Source organism: Phocoena sinus, chromosome 2 (assembly GCF_008692025.1).
Source record: "Phocoena sinus isolate mPhoSin1 chromosome 2, mPhoSin1.pri, whole genome shotgun sequence".
Taxonomy (NCBI): Eukaryota; Metazoa; Chordata; class Mammalia; order Artiodactyla; family Phocoenidae; genus Phocoena; species Phocoena sinus.
In genome coordinates this window covers 92347846-92365967 of record NC_045764.1, presented here as the reverse complement: position 1 = coordinate 92365967, position 18122 = coordinate 92347846, and the positions used below count along the sequence as shown (strand labels likewise).

General features: G+C 58.0%; 1 protein-coding gene across 1 annotated transcript in view; it reads right to left on the bottom strand.

Moving 5' to 3' along the window:
• The window catches only part of SPTBN5 (spectrin beta, non-erythrocytic 5), a 46404-nt gene extending 32810 nt beyond the window's left edge, over positions 1-13594 (bottom strand). The window contains 20 exon segments of the mRNA XM_032621718.1: positions 632-832; positions 921-1057; positions 1802-1934; positions 3152-3313; positions 3315-3443; positions 3503-3545; positions 3547-3601; positions 3604-3688; positions 3784-3937; positions 4195-4427; positions 4541-4568; positions 4570-4636; positions 4639-4676; positions 6040-6662; positions 7524-7752; positions 8281-8438; positions 10520-10636; positions 12951-13118; positions 13378-13519; positions 13521-13594. Of these exon segments, the coding sequence (XP_032477609.1) occupies positions 632-832; positions 921-1057; positions 1802-1934; positions 3152-3313; positions 3315-3443; positions 3503-3545; positions 3547-3601; positions 3604-3688; positions 3784-3937; positions 4195-4427; positions 4541-4568; positions 4570-4636; positions 4639-4676; positions 6040-6662; positions 7524-7752; positions 8281-8438; positions 10520-10636; positions 12951-13118; positions 13378-13519; positions 13521-13594 (2976 nt within the window).
• Positions 13595-18122: the final 4528 nt, after the last annotated feature.

Genomic DNA, 18122 nt, shown 5'->3' with positions numbered 1-18122 from the left:
CTCAGAGCAGGTCCCCCATCACCTCCCAACCAGCAGAGCCCAGGGCCAGGGCCAGAAACGGTCCCTGTCCCAGAGCTGGGCTCTGTGTCCTCTGTCAGAGGTGGCACAGGGTAGAGGGCCCCGGCAGAATGTGTGCTTTTGCTCCTGTCCTACTCATGTCCTTTGGCTCTTAGGTACAATCCACGCTTCTCCCATGGGACCTGACCCCACTCCCGGGCCCCCTCCTCTCCGGGCTCTCCTCTAGCCGCTCCTGGGCCTCACTGCTGTGCTCCAGGCACCGTGGCCCTCGTTCCTGCCTTTGCACAGGTCCTGCCTAGAACACTCCTCCCTGCCATCTCCCCCTGCCCTCCCCCGGCTCACCTGCTCTCAGCTTCTCGTTGTTCAAGTCTCTGCCTAAATGTCCTTCCCTCAGCGACGCCTTCCCTGACTCCCCGTCCTGACCTGGGCTCCCCTCTCACGCTCCCATCACACCCGCGTCTGTCTAATGACTTGTTTCACATCTTCTCTGCCATGACGTAAGCTCCCCAAGGTCAGGGAGCAAGTCCAGTCACTGCTCTGTCCCTGGGCTCACGGCTCAGGGTCTAGCCCCGAGTGGGTGCTCCGTGAACGTTTCTTGAACAAGGAGCGTTACCTCTGCCAGGGTCCGCAGGCCCTCATAGTCCTGGCTCAAGTGGTCCTGTGTCTGGAGGATGGTGTTGGGGTCAAAGGCAGGGTCAGGCTCATCTGGGAGGGCCATCTTCTGGGTGCCCCGGGGGCCAGAGTAGCAGGAAACCTCACGCGGGGCCCCTGGGTTCCTTGGGCCTTCTTTCGGAGAGCTCAGGGCAGACACCACCTGTGCGGACAGGACAGAGGGCAGCATGTCTGGAGGGGGCTCCCCGCAAGCAGCAGAAGGCTAGGCTGGGTGGGGCCAGTGGTTGTACCTTGGGATTCTTGTTCCATGATGTGGCTGATGGGTACCTGGCCGGGCAGCACCCCCAGTCCTTCAGCTCCCAGGTGTCGGGGCTCGTCTGGCGCAGGGGCTGCAGGGTCTCTCTCGGGAGCTGGGTGAAGTGCGTCCCTGTGGGAGCACAGGTTCTGAGAGCTATCCTAGTCCTGCTCCTCTTCTTGACCCAGGAGCTGGCCAGCGGGGATGGGCGGGGGATTATTTATTACTCAGCCCTGTGCCAGGAGCCCTGGGGGCGAGAAGAGGACAAGGGTCAGAGCTTCCTGTTCAGGGCCTTACGATCTTCTCAGGCTTATAAGCCCACAGACCTAGAGCTGATGGGACACCTCCCGGGACTGTGCACGGATAAGCAGAATGTGCATTGTGTGAAATAAATACTGTGGGTGTCCAGGGTGGGGAAATGGCCAGAACAGTCTGGGGCTGTTGGGAAAGATTTCATGGACAAGGTGGGCCTCAGTGGGTCTGGCTGGGGGAGCAGGATTTGCAGAGGGGGAGGCAGAGTGGCTCTGGTGGTAGAAGATGGGGCAGAGAGGGGTGGAGAAAGCACAGGCTGGCCCTCCCGATGGGGGTGGATGAGCATCTGGTCTCTGTCCCTCTGTGCCTCTGGCCCTGGGCAAGGGTAAGACACAGCAGTGGCAGCCAGGCTAAAGAAAAGGAATAGGCACAGAGAAAGACTGGAGAGGGGAAGAAAACAAAAGAAGACTCAGAATTTCGAGCAGCTTCACATCTCTCTTTCTGCTGAGCCCAAAATGGCCTCTCTTAACTCCCTCCCTTTGGTCTTCAGATGCCCCCGAGAGCCACACAGAATACATTTATGATGCTCTGTTAAGGTTCCTACATGGGGTCTTGGTCTTATACCTCTGTAGATGAAGCTCATCTGGACCAGAGGGCAGGGGTACTGGCTGCCCGGCAGTGCTGAAATTTGGGTCCCATCCTGAGGTCTCCCAGTCGCATCTCCATCAACTCTGCTCCAGCCTTCAGGGGGCTCCTTCTGTATGGAGGAGGGAGGGCTCTGCTTAGCTGCCAAAGTGGTTCCCCACCCCCAGGAGAGGGGGCATTTCTGTATCAACCACCCCCATTGGGCAAAGCAAGGGTCTGGAAATGCCAGAGACTAGGACTAACCTCTCTATCAATGCCAGGGCTGGCTGGGCAGTAGAGGACACAAAAGAAGGATAAGGTACCTCGCGTTCATTCATTTAAACAATTAGCTCAGACCGGAGAAGGAGGCCACACAGAACAGGAGGGAGGCAATACCAAAAGCAGTGTGTGTTAATATAACTAAGTGCTGGAGTTAAACATCATAGCCACACAGGGAAGGATGGGGTAGAAACAGCCCTGGACCAGGAGTTGGGAGGCCTCTCCAGCAGCTGTGAGGGCAGTAATTTGGCCTCTGTGAACCTTGGTTACCTCATCTGTAGAGGTAACCAGACAACTGCTAACACACTGTGGATCTATTTTCCAAAATTGTTAATTATGTGGTCCAGGGAATAAATGCAAAGGAAAAGAGATAGCTCGACCTCGGCTAAATTAGAACCATAGAGTTTTCAGACCTGGTTAGTCTGGTCCTGGTGGTCAGGACCAGAACCCCAGTCAGCCCCCTCCTAAGATACGAGGACCTGAGCTGCAGCTCTGCAGGTGCATGGGACATGGCTGGGCAGAGAGAGGGCATCTGGGAAATGGAGCTTCCTTGGGATGAGGGTAGAGGGACCAAATGTGAGTACAGGGTTTGAGGGCTGTGATTTACGCATCCTGAGCTACATGTATGGCTTCTTGAAAGACAATTGCAAGCCCTCGTAGGGTGGACCAAACTGCCCACCAGGTAGGTATCTGTTTCTTTTAAAACTGGAGGCTCGATGAACTGAGGGAGGGGGTTCAGAAAGCAGTCTGGTGTAGTGATTAGGCCACCCCAAACCTAAAAAGGCCAAGTCAGGAGAGAGAGCAAAATAGGACTGAAGGGTCACCTTAGGCCTGGTGGTGAAAGTAAAGGGACACTCCTGGGGGAAACTGATCAGTGCCTGGGAACTGGCAGGCGAAGTGAGCAACACCAAACTACACTTCGATGGCCTCCAACCGTGAGCAGACAGGACTCCACTAACTGTGGGCGGGTCGGCAGGGGAGATGATCTGAGGAGGGGTGGGCACCTCCAAGCGCAGGGGAAGGCCGGGTCAGGGGCCACAAATGCCCTCCCATTTCCACCCTCTGTGTGACCATGGGAGAGCGGGCACAGCACGCGCATTTGTTGTCGGAGGCCCGTGGGTCTGGGTCCCTGCCCGGTGGGTCCCCCGCGTACCAGGAGCGACGATGCCCCCGGGCTGCGGCCGGCGCGGGCTCGTCCAATCGCCGCAGCTCGGCCCCAAAGACGCGCACTGCCGTGCTCGAGCCGCAGGTGGCGCCACAGCAGGGCCTCAGCGGCCGCCTGGTCCTGCCCAAAGGACATGCTCTCCGGCGCTGACCGCCGCTCCCGGAGCCACAAGGCTGCCTCCGCCACGTTGGCGAAGTACTGAGGAGGGCAGGCTGGGCACGGGCCGACCCCACACTCCCCACCCGCCGCCCAGCTACCTGCTGGACGAGCAGGGCCGCCTGCAGCCGCGCGCCCCGCCCGGGCCCAGAGCCTCCGCCACGCGCCCTGCACCACCGCGGCCCGTTCCCGGGGATCCGCCGCGATCGGGGCCCGCGTGCGCCCAGGTCGCGTCCTCTCCGAATGAGATCAGTGCACACGGCCTGGTGGCGGGCGGAGCTCGGCTCCTAGGGCCTGGCAGACAGCAGAGCAGGGAGCTGGGTGAGGGGAAGGGCGGGAAGGCAGGGAGAGGGGAACCGGCAGGGCGCAGGGTAGTGGGCACCTTGTGTTGCTGCAGGGCCGCAGCGATCTGGCTGAGATCCGGGCCCAGGGCCGCATCCTCCACCAGCTGTCCCTGCTCCCTCAACCAGGCTTCCTCCTCCTCACAGTTGTGCAGGAGCTCTGCCCGCTGCAGGGTCTGCACCAGCAAGGCCCGCCTGAGGGACAGCAAGGGCCACAGAGGGGCTCGGGGAGCGACGGGGCTTGGGGATGGGGTTCCCCAGCAGGCTCAGACACTCCCCCTTAGACAGGAGTTTTCCTTTTCCTGGATGACTCAACAGAGGAGACAGAGGCCTTGGGGATGAGGGTCAGTGTAGAGGAAGTTGCCAGGCAGCACAGTTTTAAGCTGGGCAGGGGGTAATTTGGGTTACAGAAAAGTTCTGGAGAGGGTAGGGGAGTTCGGGTGAGCTCTTACCGGGACCTGGCAAGAGACACCAGGCTCTGGTGGAGCTGGGCCAGCACCTTGGCCTTGGCCTGCAGCACTTCCACACTAGTGCCTAGGGAAGAATCCAGCTCCATTGTCTGATGGGCAGGATGGCTCACGTGGGCACCATGGGCCAAGATCTGGGCCTCCAGCAGGTCATGCCCCTGAAGCAGCTCCACTACCTCTGCCAGCTGCTGCCCACAGGCCGTGGAGCTGGCCAGCACCTGGCCAGGGACAGATGAGTGGTCATTAAAGTCCCAGAGTGCTGGGTCCCCGTGAATGTCAGGGCTGGCACATCCTGCTGTGTTTCCCAGGGATCTGCTGGTCCAGGGCCCACCTGCAGTTGGTTGAGCTTCTTGGAGGCAGTCTACTTCCTGCAGCAGGCTCAGCACAGCCTGCATGCCTGCCATCTGCTTCCTCTGCCCTCGCAGCGCGGAAGGAGCCGCTCCCAGCACTGAGCGATCTCCAACTGCCTGGGGGATGTGAGAATAAGGGTGGTACCCACTGGGCTGGGTTAGGGAAGCAACCTTGGGGTCCACAGTTGCGGGGTGGGGATTGGCTGTCCTGGAGGAGCCTGAGTACCGTGACTGGAGCTGTGAGCATCCATCCAGTTGAGGCAGTATCTCCACCTTTTAGACACAGGCAGAGAAGCTGGAAGGAGGGCTTGGGAGGTTCAGGCCTTCACGGACCCCGAAGCCTTCTTTCCAGTCCTCATCTCAGGTGATAGCAACTCCATCCTTCCAGGTGCCCTGGCCAAAACCTTGATAACTCACTTTCTCACACCCCACATCTGATCTGTGTGCAGATCCTGTTGGATTCAAAATATATGCAGGATCCCACCAATTTCTCATCACCTTCACTGCTTCTCTGGTCTGGATCATTATTACCTCCTTCTGACTTTGCCCTTTCAGTCTATTCCTGACATGGCATCCAGAGTTATCATTGTAAAACGAAAGTTAGATGGTGTCACTCCTCTGCTCAAGCCCTGTCATGACTGCTTATCTTCTGCTAAGTACAAATCTTTACTGTGTCCTGCAGGGCCCAGCAGGATCTCTGCCACCACCTCTCGCCTCCATACCTCCCTAACCTCAACTACAACTTGTTCACTTGGCCAACACTGGCTTCTGTGTTGTTTTTCAAATATGCCACGCGTGTGCCACCTTGGGACACTGCACTAGTAGAGGCTGTCCTCAGATCTGTGTGGCTTCTCACTTCTTGCTGGTCTTTGCTCAAAAGTAAACCTCCTCTGACCACCCAATATAATTCCCTCCCCCCACCTTGGCACCTCATATTCCCCTATTCTGCTTTATTATTTTTAAAAATCACTATTTCACATACTATATATTTTTTCTGTTTTCCTCAGTAGTATGTAAGCTCTATGGAGGGAGGGATTTTTGTTTGTCCTCTTCACTGCTAAATCTCTAACACCTAGAATAGTACTTGGGACATAGTAGATACTCAATAAATGTTTAGTGAATGAATTAATAAGAGGCTATCTAGAAAGAACAGTGCTTTACCAAAAGGGATCAATTACAGATGGTGGAATTTCAGACATCAGTGGGAGCTAGATCTTTTTATTTTTATTTATTTAGGCCACACCTTGCGGCTGGTAGGATCTCAGTTCCCTGACCAGGGATTGAACCTTGGCCCCGGCAGTGAAAGCGCTCTTAACGACTGGATTGCCAGGGGATTCCCAGGAGTTAGATCTTTTTAAAGGGAGCCCCAAACCCATAAATCATCCCTGCCTCTGTGTCCAGGAATGGGCTGTGTAAAGACAGGGGCATGGTAGAAAGGCCCTAGCCTATTTTGAAGACCGTTCACGTGTCTGGGGCTCACCTGCAGGCCACCTCTGCCCAGCCATGGTAGTGCTCCTGCTGGAGGATGTCTGCAATCTCGGCCAGGGCCTGGAAGCACCCGTCCTGGGGCAGGAAGCCAGCCTCCAGCCTCTGGGTGGCCGCTTCCACTGTGGCTGGGCTGGCTGGCGGGGCTGCAGCCCGGTCCAGCACCTGCTCTGTGTCTGTTAGGAAGCTCTCCTGGAGGGCTGCCTTACGCTGGAAGCGCCGGCCCAGGGTTTCCAACCTCTCTAGTTGCAGGAACCTCTGCTGTAGGGCCTGGCTCCACGAGGCCTCTGCCTGCTCCAGGCCTGCCCAGCTCTGGGACAGCTCTGCAGGGCCCAGGCCCTCGTGCGGCAGGAAGTGCCTGCGATTCTGGGCTCGGAGTGCCATCTGCAGCCGGAAGAGCAGGGCCTCCGTGGCCCCTCGCTGCTGCAGCCTCGGCGGCTTCTCCTGGGTGCGGAAGGAGGCAAAGGCCACCAGCAGCTGGCGCATGCCTGGCAGGGTGTCTGGGAAATCCCGGGCCTCCAGCTGCACCGGCTTCTCCGCGATCCACCACAGGAGGTCGGCCACCAGCTGCTCACACTGGGTCTGCAGCGCCTCTGTCTCCTGGAGCTGAAGCAGGATCTGGCAGAGGGCACGGGAAAGGGTCAGGGCGGCACCTGGGGGCAGGCCCTGGAATCCAGGCTCTGGAGGCCCTCCCCTTTTGGGTGCTGAGTGCCAGCCAGGCTTGCCCAGGTGGGCAGTAGCTCCTGCCCTCAGCTGAGGACACACTAAAGTGGGGTTCCTCCCAGCCCCCAGAGAAGCGGGTCTGCCGCCATTCTACACTCAGACCTGGGAGTGTGGGACCCCGTCCTGCCTTCCTCTACCTTATTTTACTCCATTTGGCCTCAACTTGGGGGTGGGGGGGCTGTTCTTTTTCTGAGCCTTCCTTTTCTTCCCTGAGGCCGCCACACCCCTAAAGCAGCTCAGAGCCCTTGGCCTGGATCATCTCCCCCATGCCCAGCTGAGACACCAACCCTGAGAACAGGCTACCCAAGCCTCAGCCTTTGCCATCGTGCCCAGAGAGTAAGAGAGCCCCCAGAAACATGGACTCAGCCCCGCAGAGCTGTGCTGCGCTTGTCCTTGCAGAGTCCAGCTCTCTGAGCCTTTTAATCCCATTAGGAGCTTAGAAACCTAAGAGCAGAGGGGGAGGGGGAGGGGGAGGGGCAGGAAGGGGCATCACCCACCTGGCTTTCCTGTGTGCCAGGCACTGTGCTTATGCCCCCTTGCACACTCATAGCAGACTTCTATTACCCAGAATTAATTATCTATTGCCTAGGAATCATCATCTCCATTTTACAGATGGAGTACAGTAAAGTTAGGTGACACAGCCAAGGCCACACAGCGAGGAAGGGGTAGAGACAGCCTTCAAACTCAGGTGTGTCTGACTCCGGAACCTGTGTTCACCCCACCTCTCCTCGATGCCACCTCCCCTTTGTTACCAACCTTCGCGAGTCTCTTCTGGACAGTCTGCCCCTGGTGCAGGTGGGAGAAGTGGTGGTAGTAGAAGGAGACGTGAGTCATGATGGAACGCTCATCGGGCTGTAGGGCCACCACGTCCTCGGGGTCCAGCAGCTGAGCGATGCCCAGCTCCTGCTCAGCCACACGGAAAGCACAGTGGAGGTGGTGTAGTGCGGGGTCGGGATGCAGGTAGCCGTAGTGAAGCAGATCTGGCCTGGGCAGAGAGCAGGCAGGGTTCTTTACCAGAGTCAGTGACTGCTTGGCTTTAAGTGGACTTGTTAAAAAGGCAAACCAGCTCCTATTGGTCATTCATACCTTGCAGTGCATTAGTTTCCCCCTGATGATTATCTGAGACCCCGGCTGAAGGAATAGGGCTGGGAGAGGGGAGGATTAATTTTGCTCAGGGGTCAGGCTCCTGGGTAGGGGAGGAAGCTCTAAAAGGTCGGGTGCTTGCCAGGGAGAGGACAGAAAAGAGAATCAGGGGCACAGAGGGTGGAGGAAGGCAGGGTCAAAGGCAAACCTGGCCAATTCCATGGAAGGGGGTAGGGGTATCACAGCCCGGGGCCTCAGCTGTTAGCTGTCTTTATCTCTGTGCCCAGCACAGGGGCCAGAGGGACATGGGAGAATGGGTGGGTTGAGGACCCAAGTCCTTCAGTGGGTAGAGGCCTCCCAGAAGGAAGCCAAGGGCTGCCTCAGGCCAGGCCAGGGTCCGGAGGCGCTGGGGCCCCTCCCTCATGCACACCTGTGGGTGTGGATGAGGGCACTGAAGCCGAGCCCATCACTCCAGCTGCGGGAGAAGTCAGTGATATTGGCGTTGGCGTAGCCGGCCGTCTTCCGCTGGCACCAGAGCAGCAGAGCCTCCTTGGCAGACAGCAGGGCTGTGCTGGCCCCAAACTCCTCCTGGAAGGACAGGACAGCGGGTCACCATGCAGGGACGGGGGGGTGGGACAGCAGAGCCCGCAGGCCGTGGGAGAGGCAGGCTGGGCACGCTGTGATCCTGCTCTCCCACCCCGAGCATCTGACTGTACTCGCTTTCACTCGTGCTGGGGAGGGAATGGGGGTGCGAGAGAAAGATTGTCCTTACAAAGAAGCGGAGTGCTTGAAACCTGTCACCTCTGAGCAGCTGGCTTTGAGTTGCAACTGGTGACAACAGCAGCAGTAAGTCCCGTTTCTCCAGCCTTTCTGATGGGCCAGGCACTGTGCTAACCTACCCTGGGCTGCAAAGAATTGAGTCTGGGCTTCATTAGACCGGCTCCTGGTCAACACGGGTTTTCTGCCAACCAGCCACCGGCCTGCACACGTGGCTCTCCACCCAGCACAGCCCTCAGAGGTAGGCGCTATTAGTATTTACATTCTAAGGATGGCATATGAGGTGCAGTGAGAGAGGTCAGGAAGTTGCCCTGGGTTCCCCAGCTGATAGGGAAGGGTCTCTCTTGACCCAGAAACATCTGACAGAGCCCATCTCTGACATGGGGAGCCCACCTGTCTGCCCCCACAATGCCTCATGCGACGGCTTCTTCAGACTGGGAAATGACCATCTATAACTGGTTTCAGTCTCCTGGATACTTTCCTTTATTCTGCTACTCTCGGCTTCCACCTGCCCCCACTCCCGTCCGCATCCCTCTTCCACTCGGTGCTCCTTTCCCTTCTCCTTCCTGGCTCCACTTCTTTCCCTGCCTTCCATTCCTCGTCCCTGTCCTGCCCTCAGTGGTCCTCCCCTTCCATCCACTCCCTCCCTCGTCCCTCACACCGCAGAGTCCCCATCTCCTTTTCCCTTGACTCTTCCTCTCCTTTTCTCCCCTCTACCAACTCCTGTTTATAAACTCAGAATGTTAAAGCACAGCAGGCTGCATTTCCTGCCCTGCCCTTTGGGCCCCGGAGCTTGGGTAGGAAGGACAAGTGAGCAGCAGCGCAGGGGAGGGGAGGGGGAAAGAGCTTCAGGGCCTGGAGCGGGGCTCTGCCACAGCCAGGCCAGGTCCAGATATCCTGAGTGGCTGGGCTAGGCTGGCAGACATGAACCAGGAGAGATTCTGGGGTGAGCATGTGCGTGTGTGAGGTCAGCCTGGTGCCAGACATGTCTGAGTTTTGCAGGGAGCAGAGCCTGAGCTGGCGGCGGACAAGAGAGCCAGTTAGCTGGTTGGTGGCCAGTCAGGGGATGATGTGGACTTGCTGCTCCTAAGGGAAAGGGTGGCAGGGGCACCTGGAACTGGCCTTGGGGGCGGGGGAGGGGAGTGTGGCTTCCTGGAAGGGCTTGAGGTCAGTTAGAAATTCATCCATCCATTCATTCGCCACGTACATGCTAGGCTCTGGGGATGTAGGCAGGCAAGGCCCCTGCTCTCCTGGGGCTCACAGTTCCCTCGTGAGTGTAAAGGATCCTCCTGGATTTGAGCCAAATCTCTGGCTTCTTTTCATTAGGATTTCATTCTCCAGGTTTGCTTTCCTAACCTACTAGAATCAAGTTTTAGATGGGGTTTTAGAAACTATGAAAATCGACAAATATGAGGACTTTATGTGTTTACTCTTTCTGATCCAGCTGTGGGAAAACAAGAGGGAGAATGGAAGAAGATGGGGGACCACCTCTTTGGTTTTCAGGATCCTGGGGATTTGGAAACCTCCAGGGCTGGGGCTCCCTCTATATGTTTAATTTCCTCCAATAATACATTAAGGGGTAATGAAAGTTACAGGATTTCAATGCCCTGTAACAAATCGGGGATGAAAGATGGGTGGTGGGCAGGTAACTTGACCCCCTCACTAGTGAATGACTCGTCCCAGATCAGGCTTGAAGCCTGTGAATCTAGTTCTCACTTCAGCATATCACAGTCTCTCTGACATTTTGACATCTTTGCCCGTGGTTGATGAGTGAATAGTAGTTGTGTGGATGCCAAGGATCCGCTGTGGGGATCCTAACAGTTGGGTGCAACTGCTCTGTCCCCAGGGCCCTGAGGTGAGGCCAGGGCTGGGCACTGGGGGCTGAGACATACCCTGTCCAGGGAGATGTGGGCAATCTGGAAACAAAGAATGATGACCCAGATGAGTCCCAGGATGAGCATCTGGTCTCCATCCACGATGTTCTCTGGCTCAATGAGGGGTATTGGCACCTGTGGGCAAAGTTGACCGGGCTCAGCTGCAAAGCCCATATACCAGAGAAGACTCATAGTAACCAAGTGTCCAGGAGGCTGGCTGCTGGACGGGAGGGTTCTGGAGTCTGTCCTGCCCTAGGAAATCCCCAGGGGAGAGGCAGGCAGGCACAAGGCCAGGCAAGTAAAGCATTTCTAAGTGGTTGGGGCTTTGGTCCCAAGCCCCCTTAGGGAAAGTCCCAACATGGTGAACTGGGCTGGACCACAGGAGCAGGAGGACTCCCCATGCATGGGCTACAGGTAAACCTGGGCCAGGATCAGTGGTTCAACTAAGGAGGTTGAAATGAAGAGTTGTAAAAGTCAATGTATGAGCTCAATAGACAGCATCGACTGTCTGCCTCCACCTCCCAGGGCATCTGGGGATCTCCAGTGAGTGCTTGGGTCCCTGGCTCACATTTGAATCTCAGCCTTCTTCATCAGTGTTCCATCTCCTGTTAAACATTCAGATTCCCAAGCTCCACCCAATCAGACTCTCTTGGACCAGGGCCCAGTAATTTGTATTTGGACAAACACCTCGGTGGTTCTTATATGCACTAATGTTGAGAACCTGCTGACCTAGATTTTGCCACTTGGACAGGAAGGGTTGAATCAAGGAGAGAAAGGAACAGAATAAACATGAAAGTCGCATGTGGCTTGGGCCCCTTCACCCTCTGGCTCCATCCTCCTCTTCCGGACCCCATGGCTCTAAGACCCATGGGATTCTTGCAGTTCCCTGAGATTCTAAGCTCAGGCCTTGGGGCTTTTGTACTGGCTATCCCTGCTGTCTGAAAATATTATTCCCCAAGAGAGTCCCATGGCTATTTCCTTCTCTTGCTTTAAGTCTTTACTCAAACGCTACTCTCTCATTGAGGCCTACCCTGGCCACCTTTTAAAAAATCTTCCCGATTTTGTGCTTAGCGATGTCGTGGTAGGGGTATGAAGGCCTCGGAAATCAGCAAATGCTACAGAACCAGGGATTTCATCTGCCTCCTTCCCCTCAGCTCCCCAGCCCAGATAGCTGATTGTTAAACATTTACCAGCATATTGCTCATCTGGGTTCAAATAAACTGTCTCCTCTGAAACTGTAGGTCCCCTATGCTCAGGTCTGGGCTTTGTGACATGCAGTTCCCGGCACAGGGCAAGGGCTCCAGAAATGAGTGCACCCCACATTCTGCTACTTATTAACTGTGTGCTGGGGGCCAAAGTTTGACCATAGCTGCCTCATATATATGGTAGAGACAAGGCTGTCACCTTCATAGGTTACGTATCAGTGACATGCTGTGTCTCTAAGCTTGAGGGGAGCTGCATAGCCTCTGACAAGGGCTGTGGGGCTTGCACCCTCCCCGGGTTCCCAAGAGGAGGTGGCTGGCTCTGAGGCCATTGTCCCTGGGACCAAGTAGGGCCTGGCACTGTGTGGCCGGCAGCTTTCTGCTCTTCTGTGCACCCAGGGACCGCAGTGCTCCTGTCTGTTGCTTTGGCTTCTCACCTTCCTGGCCTCCCTTCAGCAGGCCAGGCTCGCAGGGGAGCTGGCTGTGACCTCCATTCCAGGACTTAGGCTCAGCCCAGCCAGTCCCACCTGTGACTTCTTAGCCTCCAGGGGCAGCCACCTCGTGATTTAGTACCTGAGGCCAGGAGCCCTTGGGCCTCCCAATTCCTGCTTCTCAATATAAATGACCCCTGCACAGCCCCCTGACACTGGCCGTGAGGGTCCCTCTGTGTCCCTGGAGCTCCTGTCTCCTTTTAGAGACTATTTCTTTGGCCTGTCCCTTTCTCTCAGGGTCCCTCCTGTTTGCTTAGGTCCCTCCCTGCTGTCTGGTCCAGCTTCTCCAAGGTAGCCCTGCATCGCCTTCCTCCACTGCCTGGCTCAGTATCCGAGGCTCTTCCCCTGTGTCTGACCTTCCCTCACCCCTAGGGCCCCCTATCCAGGATCTGCTGGCCAGTTGACTGTGGGTCTGCCTGGTAAATAATTTCCTTATTTATGAAAAGAGAAGGTTAAGAGTGCACTGAATCTTTCAGCTTAGACTCCACAATCTCTCATTACAGTCAATGGCATATTCCATTTCTACCCACTGGGGACGATGGCTGTTCCACTTCAGCCAGTGGGTGTTCTCTAAACTGGGAGAACTGTGCAAGGAAGGGCTTTGCTTCCTGGACCTCTGCATCGCAGCTGCTGGATCCCGGCTCCAGATCCTCTGCTCTGCCCTGTGGCCAGCCCAGGAAAGATGATCTAGTCATCCAGCCTGTCCCCGTTGCCCACCCCAGCACCAAGCCCAGAAGCCCTCTCCCCAGTGCTCACCTTGATCCTGAGGAAGGCCAGAGCTCAGGTGCTGTTCTCTAGGAAGTGTATGCGCATGTGGCCCCGGTTGGGGGGTGGCAGGACCTCCCCCAAGATGAGCTCCAGCAGCCGCAGCAGGTGGGTGCCATCAGCCAGCTCTGTGTACAGGTTCTGGATCTTGATGTCCACCTGGGCATGGAGCAGGCATGGGAGAGGATGGAGAAGGTACAGGGTCAGCCTAACCCCACCTGTCTGCCCCATTCCTGGACCTGGGCTATGCAGCCCAGAGCATCTGCCTTGAGGAAGGAGCATTGGCCTCAGCTGTGTTTTGGGGTCGAAAGAAGTGGCCTCAGCCAGGTGACCTCATAGTCGGTCCCCCAGGGTCCACTGGCCAGGGAGCTTGGGGGATAGTAGAGATGGGCTGTGGGGCACGCCCAGCTACACTCACCCGGCCGTGCTGGAAGATACTGTTGATCCACTTGGTGAAGTCTTCTCCTGCATCTGCAACGTGCTGTGCCTGCAGCTTGCGAATGTGGCCCATCTCATACGCAGAGTCCATGGTGGGACTGGACTGGGAGAGCGGCCCAGGGCTCTGCCCCTGGCCTCCTGCTTCACATGCCTGTAGCCCCAAGGAGCTGCTGGGGCTTGTGGGGCTGACCAGCCATCAGGCCTGGAGCTCTCTGGGGATGAGGGGCCACTGGACATTTCCCTAAGCTGGGGATGTTGGGGGCATGGAGGTTGGGGGAGGACTGTGGATACTGATGACTCCCTGGGAGTGGGGGCCCCTCCGTGCCAGACAGTCCCACATTTGGTGGGTGGTTGCAGCTTGGAACCTAGCCAGGTGAGGTCTGGTCCTTCTGGCTGGTGTCCTGAGCTTGAATGGCCCAGGGCCCCTTTTGTCCCATCCTATTTTCTAAATTCTTCTTCTAGAACTCCTGCTGCCAGAGGTTTCTCCTGGGCCACAGCGTTTGCTGCTGCTCCTTGGGACAAAAAGGGCAGGTGGAAGGAAAATGGGAAACTACTTACCTTGGTGATGTGCAGGCCCTGGGAGGAGACCTGGCTGGATGGTCGGAGATGGCAGATAGGAGGGGCTGGGCGGGGAGGGAGACATCAGGAGAGGCTGAGGCTGGAGCTGGGGCTGTGCCATGGCCCTCCTCTTGGGCCAGCAGGGCAGGGGTGACAGCACACAGCCCGCATTGTTCTCCCACCTGCCGCAGGGCATGGCCCAGACTGGGAGGGGGCGGCTCAAGAATGCTCCAAATCAATTGCTCCAGGGTCTCCTCCTTCATCATCCCCTGTTGCAAATGCCTTCAGCATCAGGTGGGGGTCCTGGCTCCCAAGACGCAGCGGCCCCACAGGGCAGAGCCTCTGGTCAGAGCTTCTGCACCAACTTCCAGCAGGCTCGGGTTACCCTTCTGCACCCCTGCAGAGCCTCTCCGTGAGCACCCACAGGGGCGGGGATGGGAGCGAGCCAGCTGGGCCATGGCCCTTGCACCCTCTCCTGGGGGACGCACCACAGACACACCACAGACTTGGACCAAGGCTGGGCTTTCCAGGCCCTGACGGAAATGCACCCAACCCAGCCCAGGGCTGCAGGGCGGTACTCCCTCAGGCCTGCAGCCACTTTCTGATGGGGGTTCCCCCTGGGAAGGGGTAACCCGCAAAGTCCGTGGGAACGACAGAGCCTCCTCCAGAGTTGGAGACATGGTGTTCACTCTTTGGGGCCCCAGTGGGGCACCAGCACCTGTGCTCCCTCAGCACTGGCTAGGCCTGAGGCTCAGAGGCGGGGGCTGTGGGGGAGTCCCTCCCTCCCTCTCCCTCCCTCTCCCTCCCCTCCCCTCCCTCCCCTCCCCTCCCTCCCCCTCTCTCCTTCCCCTCCCTCCCTCTCCCTCCCTCCCTCTCCCTCCTCCCCTGCCCTCCCTCTCCCTCCCCTCCTCCCTCCCCTGCCCTCCCTCTCCCTCCCCTCCTCCCTCCCCTCCCTCTCCCTCCCTCCCTCCCTCTCCCTCTCCTCCCCTCCCTCCCCCTCTCCTCCCCTCCCTCCCTCTCCCTCTCCTCCCCTCCCTTCCCTCCCCTCTCCTCCCCTCCCTCCCTCTCCCTCCTCCCCGCCCTCCCTCTCCCTCCCCTCCTCCCTCCCCTGCCCTCTCTCTCCCTCCCCTCCTCCCTCCCCTCCCTCTCCCTCTCCTCCCCTCCCTCTCCCTCCCTCCCTCTCCCTCTCCTCCCCTCCCTTCCCTCCCCTCTCCTCCCCTCCCTTCCCTCCCCTCTCCTCCCCTCCCTCCCTCTCCCTCCCCTCCCCTCCCTTCCCTCCCCTCTCCTCCCCTCCCTCCCTCTCCCTCTCCTCCCCTCCCTTCCCTCCCCTCTCCTCCCCTCCCTCCCTCTCCCTCCTCCCCGCCCTCCCTCTCCCTCCCCTCCTCCCTCCCCTGCCCTCTCTCTCCCTCCCCTCCTCCCTCCCCTCCCTCTCCCTCTCCTCCCCTCCCTCTCCCTCCCTCCCTCTCCCTCCCCTCCCCTCCCTCCCCTCCCCTCCCTCCCCCTCTCTCCTTCCCCTCCCTCCCTCTCCCTCCCTCCCTCTCCCTCCTCCCCTGCCCTCCCTCTCCCTCCCCTCCTCCCTCCCCTGCCCTCCCTCTCCCTCCCCTCCTCCCTCCCCTCCCTCTCCCTCCCTCCCTCCCTCTCCCTCTCCTCCCCTCCCTCCCCCTCTCCTCCCCTCCCTCCCTCTCCCTCTCCTCCCCTCCCTTCCCTCCCCTCTCCTCCCCTCCCTCCCTCTCCCTCCTCCCCGCCCTCCCTCTCCCTCCCCTCCTCCCTCCCCTGCCCTCTCTCTCCCTCCCCTCCTCCCTCCCCTCCCTCTCCCTCTCCTCCCCTCCCTCTCCCTCCCTCCCTCTCCCTCTCCTCCCCTCCCTTCCCTCCCCTCTCCTCCCCTCCCTTCCCTCCCCTCTCCTCCCCTCCCTCCCTCTCCCTCCTCCCCTGCCCTCCCTCTCCCTCCCCTCCTCCCTCCCCTGCCCTCCCTCTCCCTCCCCTCCTCCCTCCCCTCCCTCCCCCTCCCCTCCCCTCCCTCCCCCTCCCCTCCCTCTCCCTCCCCTCCCCTCCCCATCCTCTCTGCAACCTTGGACTGCATGCCAGAAGGAGAACGAGTTCTAATTCAGATGGCCTCACAGAACAGTCTGGTTACAGACACCGGGCTGGGCTGTGTGTCTGGGTTCATCCACCCAGCAGCCCCAGCAACACTTCACGGAGGTGTCCCTGACAGCCCAGGCTGGTGAGAGAAGCAGTGGCCACAGCCTGCCCTTGAGAGCTGGGCAGGACCCATCACACCTGCACCCCGGCCTGTGGCTGGAAGTGAGAAGCATGCTGCTCTTGAGTGGGGCATCTCCCCTGTATCTGAGAGGAGCCTCCACCCCTGCTGTCCTCTCCCTGTGAGGTCCCTCCTGCCACTGACTGCTTTGTGGCACCAGGAATGAACCTGAGCTGCTTCCTCGCCCCAGCCCCAGGTCCAGTCAGGTACCAATGGCTGTTGCTGCTGTGTCCCCCAGCGAGCACTCCACAGTGCACCCCCCACCCGGTTACTCCCACTGACCCTGCAGGTCCTCGTCACTGTCCCCAGCTCATCACCCTGCCTCCACATCAGCCGACACCCGGCCCAATGTACCTTCCCAGAGCAAGACTCCCCATTGCCTGGTGGGGACCAGAGGTTTCCTGCCCAAATCTGAACATCAGTGGTGCTCTCAGCTTAGAATAAGAATGCCCCTCTACTCCCCACCGTCCACATTCTCCAATCACATCAGCCCTAGTTAAAATCCTGCTCCTTCTAGGAAGTCCCCCCTTCTCCCACCTCTGTAAGCTTGTTTCACCTCCTGTTAAGAGCCTTGGCCCACAGCATCCCACGTCATGTGACCACCAGAGGACAGGATGGAGCTGCATGACACTTTGTACACAGATCTCAACAGAGGTGGCTGTATTTGAGGTTGCTGAGCAGGGCTACGGAACTGCTCTTCTTTCTTCCTAGTTCAACTGCAGTAAAGCCACTGCACATGCTGCCAGGATCAGCTCCTCTTGTGCCGTGACTGATAGCAGCCCCTGTTGAAATGAGAATCCCTGCTGGTCAGTACAGTTCTGGAATATTTGTGCTGCAAGTAACTGAAATTTCAAGTCAAATGGGTTTAAATGATATAAAGGGAATGTACTGGTCCACATAACTGAAAAGGCTGGCAGGAGGAGGACTTCAGGTAAGGTTTGATCCAGCAGCTCAAATGATGCCACCACAGGTGTGGATTCCCTTAGTCTTTCTCAATGTCTTCTTCATCTTCATGCTCCACAGGGTGGTTGCTGTCAGCCTAACCTCACTCCTCTGCTTCCAGCACCTCTGGGCACTTCTCTCAATGCTATTTATATTGTTGCACCAATAGGCTCACTTCTTTGTACTGCATGGTTCAGAAAAGAGAGTACATCTCTCCCAAGAGTTGGAACAGAAGTCTGAGGAGCCTGGCTCTCATAGACACATGTCCATTCCTGAACAATTTCTGTGACCAGGCAGATGAAATACTCTAATTGGCTCAAGACAATCAGGACCCACCCTGGAAAGAAGGGGTGGGGTCTATCTCCCCAAATCTCATGCGTCAGATTGAGGGTGGAGAAGTGGAGAGTGGTCTGCAAAGGAAATTCCAGATCTGGATCACCAAAAGGGTAGATGGGTGCAAGTGTGAAAACTCCAGATGTCTACTATGGGTGGTCCAGACCTGTGAGGCATGCCAAGAGGCAGGAGCAGTGCCAGCCAGCCAGGGGCTGCACCCTAGCACTACTGCACCCTCAGGTGCTTGGGCCTGCCTCAGCACCGGACAGAGGACATCTCCTGTGAATGCTCAGTGATGCCCTGTCCTCAGCCTCGGAAGGATCTCCTCCATGGTCCCCTCCAGTCTTGGTTTCCAGTCACTCTCAGTTGGGGTGTGAGCCTCCCTTGGGGCCTGCTCCCAGACCTGGTCTCTGCCCACAGTGGATGGAGCTGCTTTCCTGCTGAAGAAGCCCGAGTCTACCACCCAGGGAAGATGCAGGAAGAGTCAGGGGTCACAGGGATGGCGTGCAAAGGGGCACACCCTCCCCTTAACTCCTCTGCCTCATTTCAGAATGGTTCCAAGGGATCCCTGCTTTATTCCTGAGACAGCTGGCACACAGTCAACTGAAAAACCAGAGCCAATGGGCAAAAAGTAG